The sequence below is a fragment of the Taudactylus pleione genome, unplaced genomic scaffold (genome assembly GCF_031769625.1).
Source record: "Taudactylus pleione unplaced genomic scaffold, aTauple2 ptg000173l, whole genome shotgun sequence".
NCBI classification, from domain to species: domain Eukaryota; kingdom Metazoa; phylum Chordata; class Amphibia; order Anura; family Myobatrachidae; genus Taudactylus; species Taudactylus pleione.
In genome coordinates, this window is record NW_028284575.1 from 4,702,653 (window position 1) to 4,723,743 (window position 21,091).

Consider the following 21,091-nt stretch of genomic DNA (forward strand, 5'->3'; position numbering starts at 1 on the left):
GCACCAGGCTCCATGACTTGCCTATTGTCCTGCAATCACTGCTAGTGAGTAATCTGTGTTACACTAGTAGCACCAGGCTCCATGACTTGCCTATTGTCCTGCAATCACTGCTAGTGAGTAATCTGTGTTATGTGTCTGATCACCCTTTAGGGACACTTTGTTCTCCCTCCCTATGATAGAAAGGAAATGAGTTTGATATATGAAATGTATTTCCTCTAGTAAAGCTCCTTGGCCATGTGACAAGGTAGAGCTGTGGGTGTTTGTGCTGATGGGTGATACGATTTAGATGTATTTTCTTCATTATGATGAAGTAAAGATCTGGCTGCGTTAGGGTCAGATCACATGTATATGTGTCCTTATCATGTATTGTAAAACACGTGTCTGTGCAATGCATGGCGGTGGGTGCACATGAACGTCACTATCAGGAGATTGGCTGCCATAGGTGCCATCACCCTAATGTAATATGCAGTTTGAGCTGTTGATTAATGTTGAAATGATAGTGAGACTTGGTTTGCTTACATGTATTACAGATCAGACCAGTGTACCGTATGCTGCACACTAGACTATTTGTAGCAATAATATCCTTGTATTTCTTTCTATTAGGTTCCCTGTGGTCCCTGCTTGGGGCCATGCTTTATGCTGTGTACATTGTCATGATAAAGCGGAAAGTAGATCGGGAGGATAAGCTGGACATACCAATGTTTTTCGGTGAGTAACCCCAATCTCTAAGGCAGAGTTGTCACTAAGCTGCTATTATGTTCCTCTAGGATCTATATGGATTTAGAGGGGTAATCCCGGAGCGGGGGGTGCAGCCGGTATACTGCTGCCATTTCCTCTCCTCTCACCAGTGATCTCATCGTGTACAGGGATCCGCTGGATCACAGCTTGCCTAGAACTTTGTGTACTTTACAATAAATCAATAGTTTGGGTTCTTAGAGCAAACTGCTCTTGGATGTTTGTCTCCGGGGCAGTTTCAGTTCTGCTCAAGCAGCCAACATTACGGTAGCGGATTTCTGCTCACGGAATCTATATGATATACCGCCGGGCCCATGCCCAGCGGTTGGAATCCCGACAGAGGCATCCCGGCAGAGGAGGAAATCCCATTCGTCAAAGGTAAGTATATACTAACCTATTTCTACCCCCAACCCTAACGCTCCCTTAGGGGTGCATAAACCTAACCTCCCCCCCCCCCCCCCCCCAGTGCCTACCCCTAATCCCCCCTCTAAGTGCCTAAACCTAACCCCCCCTTCCCCGCCACCTAAACCGAAGTCCCCCGGGGAGTGCTTAACCCTCCACCCCCCGCTGCTATTCGCGCTCGGTGCCTGGCGTCCCTTCGATCGGGATGCCGGGCGTCGGTCTCCCGACGTATGTCTAATGACAGGCGTCGGCATACCGACGCCTGTCTTTAGACCCTTTGCCAGGATATGACAGTCGGGAAGCCGGCTGTCTGGATTAGGTCCGCCGGCTACCCGACTGCACACCCTGCTCACACCTCCATAGGCTGTGAGCAGAAAATCAGCGAGAGAGACGTTTCGCCGAGCCGCCGGAAGCCGTCATGTTAGCCGCTCGTGGATATTTAGTGAATATGTCAGGTGCACTGAGTATTTCTTGGACTTTCATTGTGAGCACACAGATATACAATGTACCATATTGAGTGCTCCATAACAGGCCACAGTAGCACCATGGCTGGCCAAACTGTCTACCGTCACATCTACCTTACAGAATAACAAGTTGTATTTTGTAACCATAAGCCCTGTCCTATCCTTTAAGCTTTTGCTATATAGGCTACCTAGTAGAATGTATAGAGCACTTACCTCTTCACCTTCGGGGGCTGTCCATAGTGAGACCTTTTTAGCGGCCGGTCAGATGCCTCTAAAATTTGACCGCAAGATAACACCGCTGAAATGGGTGAGGGGAATCACAACAATTTGCGCCCCCCCCCCCCCTCCTTCTCTTCTAGAGCTTGAAGCAGCGGTAGGTACTTTATACACTCTACACAAAAGGACATCATCCAGCTGACTGTCCCTATTTACTTAATGAGTAATTACTTAAAAAATTTGGGAAATTTAATTTCATCATAATGGAGCTGAGGATATCACACTCAGGGCCGTATTCAATTTGAGGCGAAAAGCCGTTTCCGCGTGTTTTTGGCGAAAACTTTTTGCTAATTGATGTAATTTTCGCCTGTTTTGGTTTTACTACGTATGCAATTTGAAAGACTTTCCGCCTAAGCGGAAAGTCAATGCAATGTAATAGGTGGAAAAGTTTCGCCTATGAATAGGAGGCGGATAAAAGTGCAGAATTGGGGTTTTGGGGTGCAACGTTGCGGGAACTCCCGTGCAGCCTTCAGACAGTCCCCCAAAGGTAAACTGTGTCAAAAAAATAAAAAAAACACTTAAGAACACCCCAAAAAATGACTTTGAATTTGGGGGCGTAATAAAAAAAAGTTGGGCTCCAAAGTTAAAAACTAACGAACTTGACTCTGGGGGGGGTCCCCAAGTATTCCCCAGGTGTTTTTTTTTTTATTGCAGGTGCTTGCGGCAGGTGGATTTTTCACGATTTTTTTCAACTTTACTTTAGCAACTTTTAAATATGCTGGCCCCCATTTTCAAGTACCCCAAATTTGCTGGGATAAGTTATTTTCAACAAAAATACCTCCTGAATACTATTCTTCACCACTTATACAAAAACGCTATTTAGCAGCTATTGAGCCTGTTTAAAAACACCAAATACCTTCAGCAAGCCAAATCGGGGGGTAACCATACGGAGCCCCCATGTCAGAGCATCATTCGGGGGGTGTCAGGCTGACTCCCCAAATCTGACAGTACTTTCCGCCTGTTCAAGTTTCGCCGGGTCCCGTTTTCGCCTACTTTCAAATTGAATACGGGGATACACGGGCACGCGCCCGATACTTTTCCGCCTGCAAAACAGGCGAAGTAGGCGAAAAGTCCTGGGAGGCGAAAAAGTATTGCTGGTCCGCTCTAATTGAATACGGCTCTTAATGAGTAACGATGGGTGGAGTGATGGGGCTGGAACCATTTCCATACTGAACAATACTTTTACAGCGACACATTGTAACAGGAAATCCCAGTGACCTCAGCAGGTCTGGGATCTCATATGTGCTAAAGTGGAAGCAATTGTAACTACTTTTGAACAATTGCTAGATCCAGTTTGCATTCGGATGTATCATCAGTAATAAAGCAGTGTCTGGGTCTCCTGTGTTATATTGACCTGTGATGGCTTGTAAAGGTTTTTCTTGATTAAAATAAAATTGATGTTGCAAAAATTGAACATATAATAAAGCTAAACATATCCTTAATTATGCCACTACATTGTTTACACTTAGTTCTGGATAGTTTTCTAGGATTGCTCTGAATTTGTAGAAGCCATGGAGAAAGATTTTATATAAGATTTTTTTCTTATTTTCTGCCTATGTAATGGGTGGAAAATAAATGAAGGAATAATGTTTACATGATCATGTCATTTGTAAGAAGCACCCTAAGCCAGCCCTACTCTCCGCTGCTCAGCACCACCCTGCCCCCTACTCTACACCACTCCACTGTCCTGTCCCACTGCGTAGGACCTCCCCAAATCCCTTCCCCCATCTCCCTTGCACCCCCTCCCTTCTGTGACTGCATACTCACCTCCCGGTAGGTTCTCTACCTCTTATGCTAGGGTCTGTCCCATCTCCCTAGCAGTGGGAGCTGTTGGAAGAGCAGTGCATGCTCCGGCTATTTGTAGATCTATAGTGACTCCATTCATGTATTCAAATGATTTCCCAAGCTGAAACAGAAACATGGGAGGGAAATATTGGTGCCGCACTTAAAAAGCTGGTCTTTAAAGGTCTAAATATGAAAGTGAAATGAGTCTACTAAAAAGTAATGGGAGGTGTTCAGAACTTAAGTGAGATCCAAAAGTTAAAATCCCCAAAAAAAGGCTATTTACCTTTAATAATATATAAATATGCAGTTGATGTGATTAATAATTTACAGATCTGTAATTTGGAAGGCAAATGCTATCTTGTTACAGTAGAGGTCTGTTTGTGTACCATAATAGAACACCTACATGGTTTTGAATTCAAAAAGGTCTACATCGATCAACAGAACCTTGCTCCCATTCCGGCATAAATTCTTGATTGAGAGTATCGAATTTGAGTATAATTATTTCCATTTCATTGGCGTATATATTTGGAAAACGTGGGCACCGCTATGGGCACCAGATTTGCCCCTTGTTTGTGCCAATCTGTTAATGGCTGTGTGGGAAGGTCATCCTTTTGTGATGAATCTGGTAGGGCCACAGAGATGTGTACAATTCTGCATGTGGACGGTCAGTACCGAATCAATTACCACCGACTTACGTTCAACTCTGTGTTGGCCCAATTTATCTGGTTTGAATACTGATTTTGAGATTAAATGGTTTTAACAATGAAACATCTCCATATACGGTGTCCCTAATCCAGGTAAGATAATATTTTTATTGTGGTCATGTATCTTGTCTGTCAATTTTCATTGTAAATGTGTTTATGTCCATTTCCACTCTACAGCTGTTCATATACAACATTCTTAAATGTGGGCTGTTTACCATCTTGATACAGCCCTCATTCTCTTTATGGACAGCTAAAATAGAGCCATTTATATCTTTAAGTTTCCCTTCTGGGAGAATGATTTCAGGTTTCACCTTCTTAATCAATTTTACCCTGAACTAACATTGATTCAACCTCCTAACAATAATCCATACTCTTTACTGGATATTTTACTGCTAAGATTAATTTGTACCAGTAACCGTATGGTGATGACTCACATTTGAGACCTATGAATTATTTGACACCATCATTGTTGTAAGGTGAGATTCAACCAAACCCCAACCCTGTGATATAGTTTTTGACCACACGTGAGTGGGATAATATGGGATTTGTACTGCATTGTTAATTTAAACTTTACAACTTTAAATAAATCTGTAATGTAGAAGATCTTTCTTTTCTACTTCAGGGTCCATAGGGTATCCACAGGATACCTTGGGGTATAGGTGTGACGTCAGTCGCAGGGCACCAAAGAGTTAAGCTTTCAGCCTCCCAGGATGCACTGGGTCCCCCTTCTATACCCCGCCCCCGAGCCAAGGCACCTCAGTTTAGTTTGGTGCCCGGCCGGAGTCGGGTGCACCTGTTGGAGTGGGGGCTAGAAGAGCCCCTGAAGCTTTTTCTTCATGCAGCTGTGGCTGCACATCTGGATGAACAGCATGGACAGTCAGTCCTGACGTCCATGCTGTCTTCCCTACACCCTGCCAGTACCAGAACGCTGGTACTGATCCGGGGATGCTGGTGGGCATCTGGGGTCACAGCTAGCGGTGACCCCAGATGTTCTGGACCATGGCCGGATTCAAGGGGGGCAGAGGTAAGCAGCGGGGTCCCGCGGTGGGTCCCCGCTGATCACATGGTCCTAAGTCCCCAGGCAGGGGGCTCCCTGGGGACTGGCTGCTGCGTGGAGCCAGGCGACCAACCTGCGCTTCCACTACCCCCTGGGACAGCGGACCGCAGCAGAGCGGTAGCGCTGCGGCATCCCAGGGGTTAAATGCATGCCAGGGGAGCGCGCCTTCCCTGTCTCACAGCCGGCGCCTCCCCCGCTGCACACAGCCCTCTCTGCACTGTGCTGACTGGCCCTGTGTCAGCGCTCCTCCCCCAGGCCAGCCTCCTCTCTGCTCCTCGGCGGCCATCTTCTCCAACGCATGGTGAACGCTGCTGGAAGCACTGGACGGAAGCATCGTGGTCTGGGTCCCCCCGCATACCTCTCCTCCGCTGTGGTCAGGTCTGTGTATGCAGCGCTGTGTCCTACCAGGCCCTGTGTCTGTGTAGTTGAGTGATCAGCGCTGTTAGTGCAGGAATTGATTTTCTTTGCATTGTATGTGACTGTGCTAGCGCTGCCTGTAACTTTTCTTCTCTAAACTGTCGGCTTTATTACTGTCCCTGTTCTTTCTGCTAAGCCCTTGCGGTGCGGTGCTGCAGGGTGGTCTCTCGCCTATTTAATATATAATTGGTGAGAGGGGTCACATACGTGGTGCCATCATGTCTGAAAGTGATTTTCCCCTCCGGCTACAGTGTACCACGTGTAAAGTACCGTTAGCGGAGGGGGAGGGTAGCGCGGAGGGCCTTTGCCGGCAGTGTTTGTCCATGGCGCGGCCTCTTACGGTTACAGCACCGGTACAGGAGCCGCCCTGGGCTTGTTTCGCTCAGGCGCTAACAGCTTTAGTGGGCCAGTTAGCTCCGCAGCCCGCGTTTACTCCGATGGGTTTGTCCCAGCAGTCTGTGGTGTCGTCACCCATGCAGGGTTTCCCACGACAATTGGTGGTACCCCCACAGTCTCCCTATTTCCCCGCTCCCGGTTTCTCAGGAGCCAGCGTGGGTTAACTCCCTGACGAGTTCTGTACAGCACTTGTCGGATGTATTGCAAGGGGAGTCTGTGATGCGGCCTCATAAACGGCCGGTGACGTCTCTGTCCGCTCCTTATGAGGATGACTAAGGGACGTCTGATGATGGGGAGATTCTGGATCCTTACGATCAGGAACCTCTCCATACTAAGGACGCTAATGCTATGTCCAAAGTATATATTCCTGGACTTATTCGGGCGGCCCGCACAGCCTTGGTGATTGAGGACGAAGTTCCCCCAGCGGCTAAGTCTAAATATGCCTTTTTCAAAGATGTGAAGGGCGATGCCACAGTCTTTCCTCTTTCGGGTCAGTTGGTGGACCATTTAGAGGAGGCGTGGAAACAGCCTGGCAAAAGATACCAGCCGCAGAGACGCCTGGCGGTGGCTTATCCGTTCGCGGATAATTATTTTGCTAAGTGGGAATCCCCTCCACAGGTGGATTCTCACGTGACCCGTCTTGTCCGTAGTGCCACATTGCCGATGCCATCCATGTCCTCCCTTAAGGATGCTACGGACCACAAGGTGGAAATCTGCCTGAAGTCCGCTTATTCCCTTGCGGGGGGGGCAGCACGGCCGGCTATGGCCATTTGCTGGGTTGCCAGAGCGATGGAGCGCTGGGCGGATTCATTAGAGGCTTCTTTTGATTCTGACTGTCCGGCCGAACAGGCGGAGTTGATTGGCAATCTCCGTGATTCGGCCACTTACATCAACGAGGCGGCTCTAGACATTAGTACTCTGGTGTCTAGAATTTCTTCAGCAGCGGTAGCTGCTTGTCGCACCTTGTGGCTGCGATCCTGGAAGGCGGACGCAGATTCCAAGAAGGGTCTGGAAGCCTTGCCGTTTACCGGAGAAGTTCTCTTCGGTCCGGATCTGGATAAGATTGTGGCCACGCTGGCGGCAGCCAATCGGCTTGTCTCCCGTCGGCCGCTGCTCCTTCTGGTTCTGGACCATCATCCTTTCGGTCATCTAGGGCCCAGGGCAGGCCCAAACCACAGTCGTTTACTCGTCAGGCTGGCCCTAGGAAATCGGTCAAGCCCCAGAAGCAGGCATGGAGTACCAGACGTCCGGCCCCCAAGCCAGATGACAAGCCTGCGGCCTGACGGTCCGGGCCTCCCTTTGGGGGATCCCAGGGTGGGAGGCCGCCTGCTGCAGTTCGCCCAGTGTTGGTCGGTCACTACGACAGACACTTGGGTTCTGGAGGTGGTCTCCCACGGGTACGCCCTCTCCTTCCGGCACAGACCCCCGGCTCGTTTCTTCACCACGGGTCTACCATCAGACTGGAACAAGGCTACGGAAATGCGGAAGGTATTGCACACTATGCTCCAGGCTGGAGTTATAGTGCCTGTTCCATTCTCCCAGAGGGGCCAGGGTTTCTATTCAAATCTTTTTTTGGTACAGAAACCCAATGGGTCGTATCGTCCGATTCTCAACCTCAAAGCACTCAACAAGTCTTTGCGGGTACCGAAGTTTCGGATGGAGACCCTACGGTCCATCATTCTGGCGCTGGAACCGGGGGACTACATGGTGTCATTGGACATACAGGACGCTTACCTGCATCTCCCTATTCTTTTGCGCCATCAACAGTTCCTCAGGTTTGCAATCCGCAGCGACCACTTCCAGTTTCGGGCGTTACCTTTTTGGCCTGGCGACAGCACCACGTGTCTTCACCAAGGTGATGGCGGTCATGGCGGCTTCTCTGCGGCTGCAGGGAGTCCGCATGTTGCCGTACTTGGACGACCTGTTATTAGTGGCGGGATCTCCAGAGCTCCTGTTACGCCACTTAGACCTGACCATTGCCCTGCTGCAACGGCACAGCTGGCTAATCAACTGGCAGAAGTCCACTCTAATCCCGTCTCAGAGGATTCTGCATCTTGGAGCCTTATTGGACTCGGGACAGCAAAAGATCTTCGTGACGGAGGACAAGATCTCTGCTTTGCAGTCAAGGGTACGCAGTTGTCTGCACAGCCGCCAGGTGTCTCTACACTCGGCGTTGAGGTTACTGGGCTCCATGTGTCTGCAGCACCTGATCCTGTCAAAGTGGAACGGGCTGCCTCAGTCTCTGAAGTCCCAGACGATTGTGTTCACCCCGGAGGTTCGCCTGTCCCTTGCTTGGTGGTTACAGACGACCCACCTCAGCGAGGGATGTCCGTTCTGGATTCCAAATTGGGTCCTGTTGACTACGGACGCCAGTCTTCGGGGCTGGGGAGCAGTTTCGGGTCCACATCTGTTCCAGGGCAGGTGGACTCCGACAGAAGCGGAGCTTCCAATCAATATCTTGGAACTCCGTGCGGTCTTCAATGCTCTCCAGCAGGCACATCGGTTTCTCCAGGGTCACCGGTACAGGTCCAGTCGGACAACGCTACCACCGTGGCCTACATAAACAGGCAAGGAGGAACCCGAAGCCGGGCGGCTCTCTTAGAGGTGTCTCGGATCCTGGTTTGGGCGGAGCGCAATCTTCCGGCCATATCAGCGGTCTTCATCCCGGGAGTGCTCAATTGGGAGGCGGACTTTCTAAGTCGCCAGGACGTTCATCCGGGGGAATGGTCCCTGCACCCGGATGTTTTTCAACTACTGGTGGACAGATGGGGTCTTCCAGAGATCGACCTCATGGCGGCCCGGCACAACAACAAGTTGCCGGTGTACGGGTCTCGCACAAGAGACGAAGGGGCGTCTCTGGTGGATGCTCTGTCCGTCCGGTGGACGTTCCGGTTCGCATACCTGTTCCCTCCGGTCTCCCTTCTTCCACGGGTAATCCGGAAATTCAAACAGGAAGGAGGGACGCTCCTGTTGATAGCTCCCGCGTGGCCCAGACGGCACTGGTTCTCAGACCTTCAGGGTCTGTCCGTGGACAGTCCTCTGCGGTTGCCGCTACGACCGGACCTCTTGTCTCAGGGTCCTTGTCGTCACCCGGACCTGACTCGGCTGTCTTTGACGGCGTGGCTGTTGAGACGGCCATGCTGGGGTCCAGGTGGGTTTTCCAGCTCTGTGGTGCGTACCATGTTGCGAGCTCGGAAACCGTCTTCTGCGAGGATATACCATCGCGTGTGGCATACATTCTCTCAGTGGTGTCGACCGAGAGGTTATGCACCGCGGGAGTTTCGTCTGTCTCGGATTCTCGCCTTCCTGCAAGCGGGACTAGATCATGGGCTTCGCCTTGCTTCTTTGAAGGTACAGGTTTCGGCCCTGTCTGTCTGGTTTCACCGTAGGATTGCTACAATCCTGGATGTGCACACCTTTCTGCAAGGTGTTGTCCGCATTCAGCTGCCCTTTGTTCCACCTGTGGCGCCTTGGGATTTGGCTGTGGTCCTGAGGGCTCTCCAAGGACCGCCGTTTGAACCACTGGGCTCAGTGGATCTTAAATGGCTAACATCTAAGACTGTTTTCCTTCTGGCTATTGCTTCGGCCAGACGTGTTTCTGAGTTAGGGGCTCTTTCTTGTAGACCCCCTTTCTTGGTTTTTCATGGGAACAGGGCAGTGCTCCACACTCGGCCCGAGTTTCTTCCCAAAGTTGTTTCCCAGTTTCATGTTAACGAGGAAATAGTTTTCCGGCCTTTAACTCACCGGGTCTTTCCGTGGGTGAGGCCTCTTTGGATGTTGTGCGGGCCTTAAGGACTTATGTTGACCGCACTTCTTCGTTTAGGAAGTCGGACGCTTTGTTTGTCCTCTCTGGCTTCCGTAAAAAGGGTTGGCCTGCTTCAAAGCAAACTTTGGCAGCCTGGATCCGTATGGCTATTTCTGAAGCTTATCTTCATGAAGGCCTGCCGGTTCCTCCTTCTGTGAAGGCTCATTCCACTAGGTCTGTGGGTCCTTCGTGGGCAGCTCGACGTGGTGCCTCTGCAGTCCAGATCTGCAAGGCTGCTACGTGGTCCTCTGTCCATACCTTCGTGAGGTATTACAGGTTTGACACCTTCGCCTCTCAGGATGCTTCCTTCGGGCGGCGGATTCTCCTTTCAGCACAGGAGCTTCCCCACCCTTAAAGGATACTGCTTTGGGACATCCCCAAGGTACCCTGTGGATACTCTATGGACCCTGAAGTAGAAAATATGAGATATGGTAAGAACTTACCCTTGTTATCTCTATTTCTACGAAGTCCATAGGGTTCCACAGGACTCCCGCCCTGTCGCACCTGTGCTGCAGATGGGCTTTGCTCTGGTCACCGGTTTTCCGTCTCCCTCTGGTGAGAATGTGATTCTTGTATGTGTCCAGATCTTTTTTCTCTCTCTTCCTTCTCCTCCTCCGGCCTATGGCTTGGTAACTAACTGAGGTGCCTTGGCTCGGGGGCGGGGTATAGGAGGGGGACCCAGTGCATCCTGGGAGGCTGAAAGCTTAACTCTTTGGTGCCCTGCGACTGACGTCACACCTATACCCCAAGGTATCCTGTGGAACCCTATGGACTTTGTAGAAATAGAGATAACAAGGGTAAGTTCTTACCATATCTCATATTTTTTCCCTCCATTACATGCTATCCATATATGTTTTGAGTACTGACATCAAACATAATTATCCTTTTGACATGTAATATATAATTTTTCAAGTAATCATATAGACAAAGTGCATATGTTCCCCCCTGTCCTCTAATATCTCTTTCTCTGGTGCATCTTTGCACACTAATTGATCAACTTGTTGATTTATTCTGAATTTACTGGTACTGTAATTCACATCTTTATTGTTAAACCTACTACACTCTATACCACTAAATTTTGTCTGTTTCATATAATTATCTGTGACCTCTGGAGCATCGCTGAAAGTCAGCTGGATATGAAACGATCATTGAATAATACGTCATTGTCAGAAAAGGTCTCCGATAGAGCCAGCGCAACAAGGATTTAGAGTAGAGATGAGCGTTTTGGTTTTTGCCGCAAGTACAAATTTCAGAACGAGGCAAAACCTCATCCTTTATGGACATCTTGGCACGCATGTCCATGAAAGTTGACGTTTTTGCCGCGTTCTGAGATCCAAACTTGGCGGGACAATCTGATCCAAAACCGAACTGCTCCTCTCTAGTTTAGAGTAGTGGTCTGCTGTCATTAAACTAGAAAATCTCCTCCATGTGTGTTTAGTACGTTTTATCCGCTTACTTTCGTCAGATTGCTTATCCAAGTGCGGATTTCTCTGGAGACTGAAGCCATATTCACACCTGATTTTATTCATTGCTGTTGAATCATTTAGGCTTTGGGAAGATTTCTCCATCTTACGGTCTATGGGATCCATGCATGGACCTCTGGGCCTGATTCAGAGCCGGACGCTCTGAATCAGGGCTTTTTTTCTTTTTTTATGTCGGCCTCATGGCCGCTCGCTTAGCTGTGGGTGACCATCCACAGCTACTGCGAGCGGCCAGGTGATGGTCGCGATGGTCTTGACCATTGCGACCATCGGGGCTTGCGACAAGACCCTTGTGGTAGGGTCTCGTTCCCGAGCCGGAAGCTCACCCACTGACATCACTCGTGATGTCATTGGGGCCGCCCCCAAACAGCAGGCGTTCCTTCGGGAACGCCTCCGTTTGGCCAGGTGCCCGCCTCCAAAACGGCGCTTTGGTGCGAGACCCGTAGCGACAGAGCGCCCGTCGCTAGCCGGGTCTCGCGCATGCGCTCGTCGGAGCCGGCTCCGGCGTGCGCATGCGCAGTGGCCAAACAGCTACACGCTCGCGAGTGGGTCTGAATCAGGCCCTCTGTCCTTTAATGGTATAGCGGTGTTTGCTGGTGAACCAGCAACTGCTGACTCCACTTTGGCTATAGAGTCTCAATTAGCGCTCTCAGGGCCTGATTCAGAGATGGACACTATTGGTATCGCCAATAGCATCCATATGCAAAATATATGCCAAATCCGCAGGCGGCATCTAGTGTAAAAAGATGCACGCTGCCGGCTCCTGTCATCGACCGGCTGAGTCCGCAGATGTGGCATCGGATAACCATCGAGACCATTGGGCAGGCATCTGCCATCTTAGTAACCCTTAGTAATGGCCGCCATATCTCTGCTGCCGAAGCCGGTAAATCTGGCCATGGTACTCCCACAAAACGGAGGCGATATGCCTCTATTTAGTGCAATGGTTTCTGTTTCCTCCCCCAAAATGTCACAGCCTGTCAATCAGACTGTGGTTTCCCCCCCACAATGCGTCCTGAGTCACAGCAGTATCAAGGCATATGAGCAGTAAACAGAAACAAAAAACATCTTACAGCTGCGACGAATCAATCCAGCGTCCTTCACCCAATCAGCCTTCAGACTAGGGATGGCCATCGATGATTGCCATGGATCGATTGCCATGGATGGGTGCCATTGTGTGCCATCAATGGTACACAAACCATCTATGGTGAACCATCGATGGTTTGCACACCTCGATAGCCACCGCTGTTGGTGGGAATGGGGCCGCCACGGGCCAATCAAAAAAGGGGATGGGGCTTAGAGGCCTCCGGGGGCGGGGCTAAGCTCCATCCCGTCCAGGAAATAAAAAAAAGTATCTGCTGCTCCTCGTACATCGATGGCAAAGAACCATTGGCTCTCTATCATCGATTTTAAAACTATTAGACATCGCCCATAATCCATCAATGATTTTGAATGGTCGATGGCCATCCCTACTTCAGAGTCTTCAAAGCCAAACAATTTGTGTAATCTCTTTAACTTAGATGGTGATTTCTGCAGCGGATTCCGTTCCTTATCCAGCGGATCTATAATCACCTTATGTGCTATAAATACTATATATACCTTTATACAGGTTCTCTCTAAAAAAAAAAAAAAAAAAAAGTCATGTTGTATTAGGAGATGTGTCCTGTACAACCATTGTTTGTTTATTTAATCTACTATATCGGGGTTCACAGTTATGGGCTCTTATTTCATTTCCCCTTCTCTATCAAATGATATTTCACATTAATTAATAGAACCCTCTGATGTGGGTCGCCATTGTCTTTGTCAGATTGCTCTCTATATTTTCTGAAGACCATTACACTAGCTATATGATCCTTCGGTTGTAGTATCACCGATGTCTTACCACTAGGGAAGGGTGGGCTAATTATATGTAAGTGTCGGGTACACGTGGAGATATTATAATGTGCATATTTAAGTTGCTGACTGTTTTATGTAGCGTGCTATAGTAATGGTGTAAAACCCTGCTCACAAAGATTTAAAGGGACGTAATAATGACCTAAATTGTATTTACAGCAACTGTGAGAATAATCCCCCGACGACATTTCTGTTTTCACTTCTAAATGGGATTCCGGACTCTCACATTCCAGTGTCATTTCACTTCTATAAGAAAAAATAAAAAAAAAAAAATTCTAAACCGGTCTCCTGACAGTCGGGTTTCTATAGGAAGACCCAGAATCCTATCCAGCCACTGGGACACGCTTCGTTAAACACAATAGGGTCTTTGATGCAGAGTTGACCGTTCGCCACTTTGCGGAGCGCGTCTTGTTATCACAAGTTGCATGCTCAGGAGCTGTGCGCACGGAAATAAGGCGCGATATACAATTGCACACGTTTCAGCGCCACTCCAATTGCAAATGTTAAAGCGTCACCGGGCTCGGATCTTCCTCAGCGAGGGCGTCTCCACGCCACTGTAGGCTATGCAGGGTTGGACGGAAGCATAAGCATGCCTGTTACCTGGCGTATAACTAGCGCAAAGTATAAGCTGGTGCAAATGAGCCCCGATGATGAAGAGCAGCAAAGCAAGGGTGGGAGGAATGCACAGATGTGTACAATCCCTATGAATATGGGCAAAGACACACATCAGTGCAGGCAGTGTGGGAGCATATATGCCCTGATTTTAGCCTTCAACTCTACATCCAGCATAGGGAGCGTTAGTGTATATCTGTTTACTGCGCTATATCCGGACATTTGAAGCCCTGGCCTAGTGGCCAGATGAATTCCGATATCACCAGGACCTGTCGGTACCATGGAAATATCATCGTCTTGCATAGACCAATAGCCATAATCTATTTACCAACATTGGCGTAAATATGACCTCGTGGACCCTTGACTTTCTCTGGGGCCAGCAGAGACCCCACCTAACACCTTCTTCCTGTCTTACAGGTTTCGTTGGACTCTTTAATCTCCTGTTACTGTGGCCGGGCTTCTTTCTTTTGCACTACACAGATTTTGAGGCCTTTGAGCTTCCTAATAAACTAGTCTGGATGTACCTGGTCATCAACGGCCTCGTCGGCACCGTACTGTCAGAATTCCTCTGGCTATGGTGAGTGTCCTATTGGCACAAATATCATTTTATGAATGTACCTAAAGCAAAATCCTGCCGAGAAGACTGAAGTGAGTGTAGTTTTCTTATCTTTGGCCCTCATTCAGAGCCACTCGCTAGCGGCAGTACGCTCGTTCCGAGCGATGTTCGCACATCTGCGCATGCGTACGGATCGTTATACGCATGCGCGAACCAGTCAGTGCGGCCGAAATTCATGTGCTCGCAATATAGCGAATGCCTGCTATTTTGAGTGACAGAATGAGGCGTATGTGGGTGGTAACAGGGGAAGGTGCTTGAAAACGGGGAGTGGAGATCAGAACGCAGGCGTGCTTAAAGGTCAAAACGGGCGTTTTATGGGTGTGCATAATTAATACAGCAGCGTCATTGACCACGTCACTGGGTTATTTTATAGCCAGAACTGCTCGCAAGATTGTGGTAGCAAAAACCAACCACAAGAATAGCGAGCAGTTCATACGCTGTACGATGTACTCGATTAATCTAATAAATAGCGGACATGACGTATGGTGCGAGCGGCCAGGGGGCGTTTTTAACAAATAAACGAGCGTATGTTTTGCTCGCTCGTTCAGACTTAGAGGTGTGAACAGACTGTAATTTGTGAACGGATCATTTGAATAGCCACCCCTTGTTTTTGAACGAACGACCGCAAATAGCGAACGGCTCTGAATCAGGCCCTTTGTTTTCTGCAGCAGAACGTGAGGCAGTGTAGGAGGAGTGTGGGCAGGTTACTTCATGTGCTGCGTGTGGACTCTGCAAAGGCTGGAGATGCATTTTGTTGTGGTCTGTAGGGGTGTCCCCAATTTATTGTAATAGCCCCTGTTACTTTAAGGTTGCAGTGCATTGTGGGAAGGAGTGGAGCAGTGGTAAAAAGAAACTTAAAGTGGACAATTAAACAACTTCTACAGATGTGTCCTCAAACACTAATGCTGCAGTCGTACCAAACAGCTCGGCGCCAGGTCCAGTGTGACTCTGCTTGCGCCAATTGTCTTTTTAGACCTAAATAGCGTCTTCGACGCAATCTGATGTGACAATCCGCTTCATGAGACTGCAGTGATTCATTTGGTTTGTGACACTTCTATATCTGTGTGCATCCGAGTTTATATACGAAGCGCTACAATGCAGCGGCCGTAGCTTTTTCCACGCCAACTTCCATTGTGAGCTCACTGATAGATGATATACAAATGTCACACATCAAATTACTCAGTGCAGTCTCTTGAAGCGTTTAGTCACATCTGATTGCAAACCAAATGCAATTTTGGGGCGAAAAAAGACGCTCAGCTCAAGGCAAGTCGCACAGGATTTGGCGCCTGGAGACTAGGGGGTATATTTACAAAGTGTTCGATTAAATCAATCGATGTTGTGTTTCTGGGGCTAAAGCACACATTTACCATTTACTAATGGACCTCATTCAGAGTCGGTCGCAAGCGCTGAGCGCTCGCAACCAACTCGATGTTTTGCTCCTGCTCACGTGTAGCGGCCGCACTGCACGTGCGCAAGCCCCGGAGCGAGAGAGAAACTCTATCGCTCCGGAGCTCACTACAAAAGGGGTGGCTGTTGATGTTGATCGACAGCTCGCCCCGTTTTGTGGGCGGGGGGGGCGGTTACACAAACGGAGGCATTCCTGACGGAACGCTTGCCGTTTTGTGGGCGACCGCACTGACATCGGCAGTAATGTCAGTGGGGAGCTTCCTGCTCGATCAGAGCAGGAAGCTCCCTGGGGCTTGCGGGTGCCGAGACCCAACCTTAGGGTCTCGTCGCAAGCCCCGATGGTCGTGATGGTCTTGACATCACCCTGGTCGGTCGCTAAGCTGTGGGTGGTAACCCACAGCTTAGCTAGCGACCAGGAGGCCGCACAAAAAAAAAAAAGAAGCGCCCGCCCTCATTCAGAGAGATCGCTTCTTGCGTGCGCCTCTGAATGAGGGCCAATATTTGATATGGTTTTATTAGGTGTTTGTAAAAGTGTCATTTAGCTCCAGAAACACAACAATTTTAAATCGATCAATTAAAATCGTCCTTCGGTAAATGTATCCCTAGGTTTATGAGGACACATCTGTAAATAGGGGGTATGCTCCATTATATGCGGACCATGAAAACACACTTGTACAGCCATATAATTAGTTTATTCATTTACTATGCTATGCTGTATTGTGACCACTAGATGGCGATGCAGACTCGGCTTTATTCCAGATAGCGCAGAGTATATGAAGCTTCTTAGCAGTTCAGAAGTAAATGATTTATCTGTAGCTGATCAGCACGTTGGACCCATCTGCCCACGCTACTCAGAACTTCTCTGGGTTAGTTTAGTGCTGAAGTGACTAAATGCAGCAGATGGTTTTTTTTCCACATGAAATGTTTAAGCTTTTTGTTGATTTTAGGGGCTGTTTCCTGACCTCCTCTCTCATTGGCACCCTGGCTCTGAGCCTCACTATACCGCTTTCCATCATTGCAGATATGTGCATGCAGAAGGTACATTCAATTGTTATTATTATCGCTTTACATTTGTTTCCCCAGAAAGCGCAGTTCTATAAAACGACTTTGCTAATTGCAGTGTAGTGTAAATTGCTAAAACTTCAGATGGCGTTTTAATGCCTTCCAGCAATCCGTGTGTTTTATATGCTTGTTTCAGCGAAACTCCTACCCGTCCCCAGAGACACACAAGTACTGACATAAGCAAATTGTGTAAGTACCACAGCACAAGATGAGTGCTTAGGACAAGAGAGTTCTTACTGCTTCCCCATTTGTCAGTAAAGGAGGAGCAGGCAGCCGCATAGCGTTCCGGGGCCTTGCGGTATATGAGCAGAGAACGCCATTGCAGCGGCAGGTGAGAACGTAGCTGGATGGTCATCCTAGGTGAGATCACCAAGCCGTTGCCATGGATACACCTCTGCATTGGCTATTTTAGTTGTCAACAGATACTCCACAATAAGGGACAACTACGGTTACCGCCTCTTCAGATTCCTGGGCAGGGGCTGCGACCAGGCCAAAACCTCAGTATGGGTTATAACCGTTTCTCATATTTCTTGCTCCCACATGCCCTTTTATATGCCCCCTAGTGCACTTGCCCTTTATATGCCATCAGTGCCCCCACATGCCCCTTTATATCCCATCAGAGCCCCCTCATGTCCCTTATATGCCATTGGCCCTTTCCACATTTACCTTAATATTCCATTTGCTCCACGTGCTTTCACTGTCAGATCATTCTCCTTGTTTAAGTCACGGTCAGCCCCCTACTTTCCCTTGCAGGCGCTGTCAGCCCCCTACTTTCCCTTGCAGGCGCTGTCAGCCCCCTACTTTCCCTTGCAGGCGCTGTCAGCCCCCCTACTTTCCCTTGCAGGCGCTGTCAGCCCCCCTACTTTCCCTTGCAGGCGCTGTCAGCCCCCCATACTTTCCCTTGCAGGCGCTGTCAGCCCCCCTACTTTCCCTTGCAGGCGCTGTCAGCCTCCCTACTTTCCCTTGCAGGCGCTGTCAGCCCCCCTACTTTCCCTTGCAGGCGCTGTCAGCCCCCCTACTTTCCCTTGCAGGCGCTGTCAGCCCCCCTACTTTCCCTTGCAGGCGCTGTCAGCCCCCCTACTTTCCCTTGCAGGCGCTGTCAGCCCCCCTACTTTCCCTTGCAGGCGCTGTCAGCCCCCCTACTTTCCCTTGCAGGCGCTGTCAGCCCCCCTACTTTCCCTTGCAGGCGCTGTCAGCCCATACTGTCAATGATGAACAGTCCTTGAGACTCTCCATGAGAATCTCCACATATACTCTTTAAATGATTTATTCCACACCACCTGTAACGCGTTGATCTGCAATGTGCGGCATACTCACTCTGCAGTTGCTGTCGCAGTGTTTCGTGATATTGGTGCCGTTTTACTTCTGATTACCTGCACTTATATTGCACATTCTGATATTGCACACTAATATTCCATGCCCTTGGTGTGATCACTATATATCCATGGACGACCTTCTATTGTCCTTATCGAGCACTCGCAAGGATTTTACAACCATATGGTACCCATGGCTGACTTATAAAGACTCTGATCACTGGGTGGAGGTGTGGGCGAGGCAGATAGTGATACTAGGTCAGCGGTCAGCTAGGTCACTTCCCTGCAGTATAGCGACAGGCAGTCCTGGCTACAGTCCTATATCTCTCGTATCTCTATTATTTGGGATTGTTCTCTCCTCTGGTTTAGAGGCCTCTTTTATTTTCTCTGTTCTCTTTCTTTTTCCCACCTTCTGTGCATTATTTTTTGTTTCTATTCTGGTTTTATATATTTATAACAATACTAACTAAGGGCCTGATTAACTACGGAACGCAACTGCGAATGCAATAGCGATTACGCACGCAGTTCAACCGCGATAGTATGCTAATTAATTGCGATCGCAATTTCGCCGCTGCACTACATAAGGACGCCCACTTTACCTTACACACATCCATAATGTTTAGCAAGACTGCGAAACCATCGGTACAATGGAGTACCATCGCAGCCTCACGCACACTGGCACAAGCTCTGACCTCACTCAGGAATTGCTAGCAGCCACGCACGCTATCAGTCCTCAGACTGCGAGTGGCATCGTAGTGGCTAATAATGCACGCCGCTACAGCGGTGCGTAAACGCACTGGCACGCCTGCGTTTCCCCGACAGGTTACCACCCTGAAACGGCACTTGTTGTCAATCACTCTGCAATGGGTCTGCGCAGTCACCGCAGTCGCGATCCCGATCACAGTGACCGGCTTGCGCGCTGCGATGCCTGCGCAGAACGCAACAATCGGCCGATTGCGTGCGTATTAGCAGCTGCGTTCCTGAATCGGTCCCTATGTGCAATGACTTGTTGCTGGTCTGACCTATGTTTTTTGTTGTCACTAAGTCGCTGTACATCTAGTGGTATATTGGGTTAGTATTCAATAAAAACTATTTGCACAAAAAAAAAATATTCCATCCCCTTGTTACATATCACAGGCACTTACATGTGGCATGTGCTGGTTCTTCCACGTTGCAGGTGAGCTTCTCTTGGGTGTTCTTTGCCGGCGCGCTGCCCGTCTTTGTGTCGTTCTTCATTGTGACCCTCCTCTGCCATTATAATAACTGGGATCCAGTCATGGTGGGAGTGCGCAGGATCTTCGCCTTTATATGCAGGAAGCATCGGATTGCCAGGTAGGTTCTGTCGGAAAGCTGCGATAATCGGCTGTTACTCAAGAGCACCTGCAAAGATCTGTAACCGGCTTCCTGGATTTTAGGACCTCGGAGGACACGGAGCAGAGCGAGAGCCTGATCCCCCTGCACGGTGTCTGCCCAGAGAACGGTGCAGGTAGCTGCTCGTAGTTCAGGTATGTGCCCCCTTTTGGGAGTAATATATATGGCTATGTATGTGCACAAAATTCCAAGGTCGGTTGGTCCACAAATCCTACTTTCCAAATACATTAGTAGGTGCCACACACAGTATGCAGGTGCACACTTTTCCAGTTTGGTGGGATGTGCTAACACCAGGTCCAGCGACAGGGGGGGGACAAAGGGGACACATCTACCGGGCCCCGAGATTGCGAGGGGCCCTGACCTCCCTAGAATCTCAGGAGCTCAGTTCATGTGTCCCCCTTGCCTCTGCTGTATTCAGCAGGGCACAGAGGAGGAGGAGGAGGCCGGCTGCCAGCAGCCTGGAACGGTAGTTTTGTTGTCACGCGGCGCGCATGACGTCATGTTGCCGGGTCAGGGAGGAGCCGGGTCCGAGCCGCCAGGGAAGGGAACTGGAGCAGGCTGCAGGTAAGTGGTATCTAGCAGTGGGTGCGGGGGCTGGGGAGACACGGTTCGGGCGGTGGTTGGGGAAGCGGGAGAGGAATTGGCAGACTGGATGGAGAGGAAAGCACAGGGCTGGAGAGGCGCTGGGGCTGGGTGGCCAACCTGCATGCACGGTACCTACTGAAAGGTGAAGGGGGGGCCCCAAAAACATGAGTGTACCGGGCCCCAGAGATTTCTGTTGCCAGCCCTGGCTAACACCGTGGCCATAGCCACCATATACAGTCCCTGCCACGTCACGAGTGTTACTGAGCACCTCTATGGAGTGCAGGGAAAATCCTGCAATGTTTCTGGTTGCAATGTACCGTGCCAGGACTGCACATCGTCACCATTGCATTTAATTGAATTGTCCCCTCCCCAGGACATATATTGAAGGTTTTATAAACTGCCTTAATGTGGTTTCCTCATCTGCAAATTGTCATCTTTCAGATAGGAACCCACAGTTTCCAGTATAATGTGGGGCTTGCCATATTATTTTACTCTAAAATACAGGTTGTATTGGTGGGATTTGCACAAACATGAAGACCTTTTATTGGTGACTATCACAGACCATAGCCATTCGGAGCTGTCCTCCGTCTCTTAGCTTTCCTATGGACAGAGCTTTCATAGTGAGTGAAGTGGGGGATCTCTGGTCTCCGCTGCCCCCGACTCTTCCTGTGAGCATGCATTGGCCTACGGTGGCACATGATCGGTAATACACC

The 21,091-nt window shown here is 49.4% G+C and overlaps 1 protein-coding gene across 2 annotated transcripts in view; it reads left to right on the forward strand.

The window, feature by feature from the left end:
* SLC35F5 (solute carrier family 35 member F5) overlaps positions 1-21,091 on the forward strand; it is a 79,010-nt gene that overhangs the window by 51,619 nt on the left and 6,300 nt on the right. For both annotated transcript variants that reach the window (XM_088475499.1, XM_088475500.1), the window contains exons 11-15: positions 604-708; positions 14,442-14,601; positions 16,995-17,085; positions 19,600-19,754; positions 19,838-19,927. In XM_088475499.1, the coding sequence (XP_088331625.1) occupies positions 604-708; positions 14,442-14,601; positions 16,995-17,085; positions 19,600-19,754; positions 19,838-19,922 (596 nt within the window). In that variant the 3' untranslated portion in view covers positions 19,923-19,927. The remainder of the gene's footprint in view (positions 1-603; positions 709-14,441; positions 14,602-16,994; positions 17,086-19,599; positions 19,755-19,837; positions 19,928-21,091) is intronic.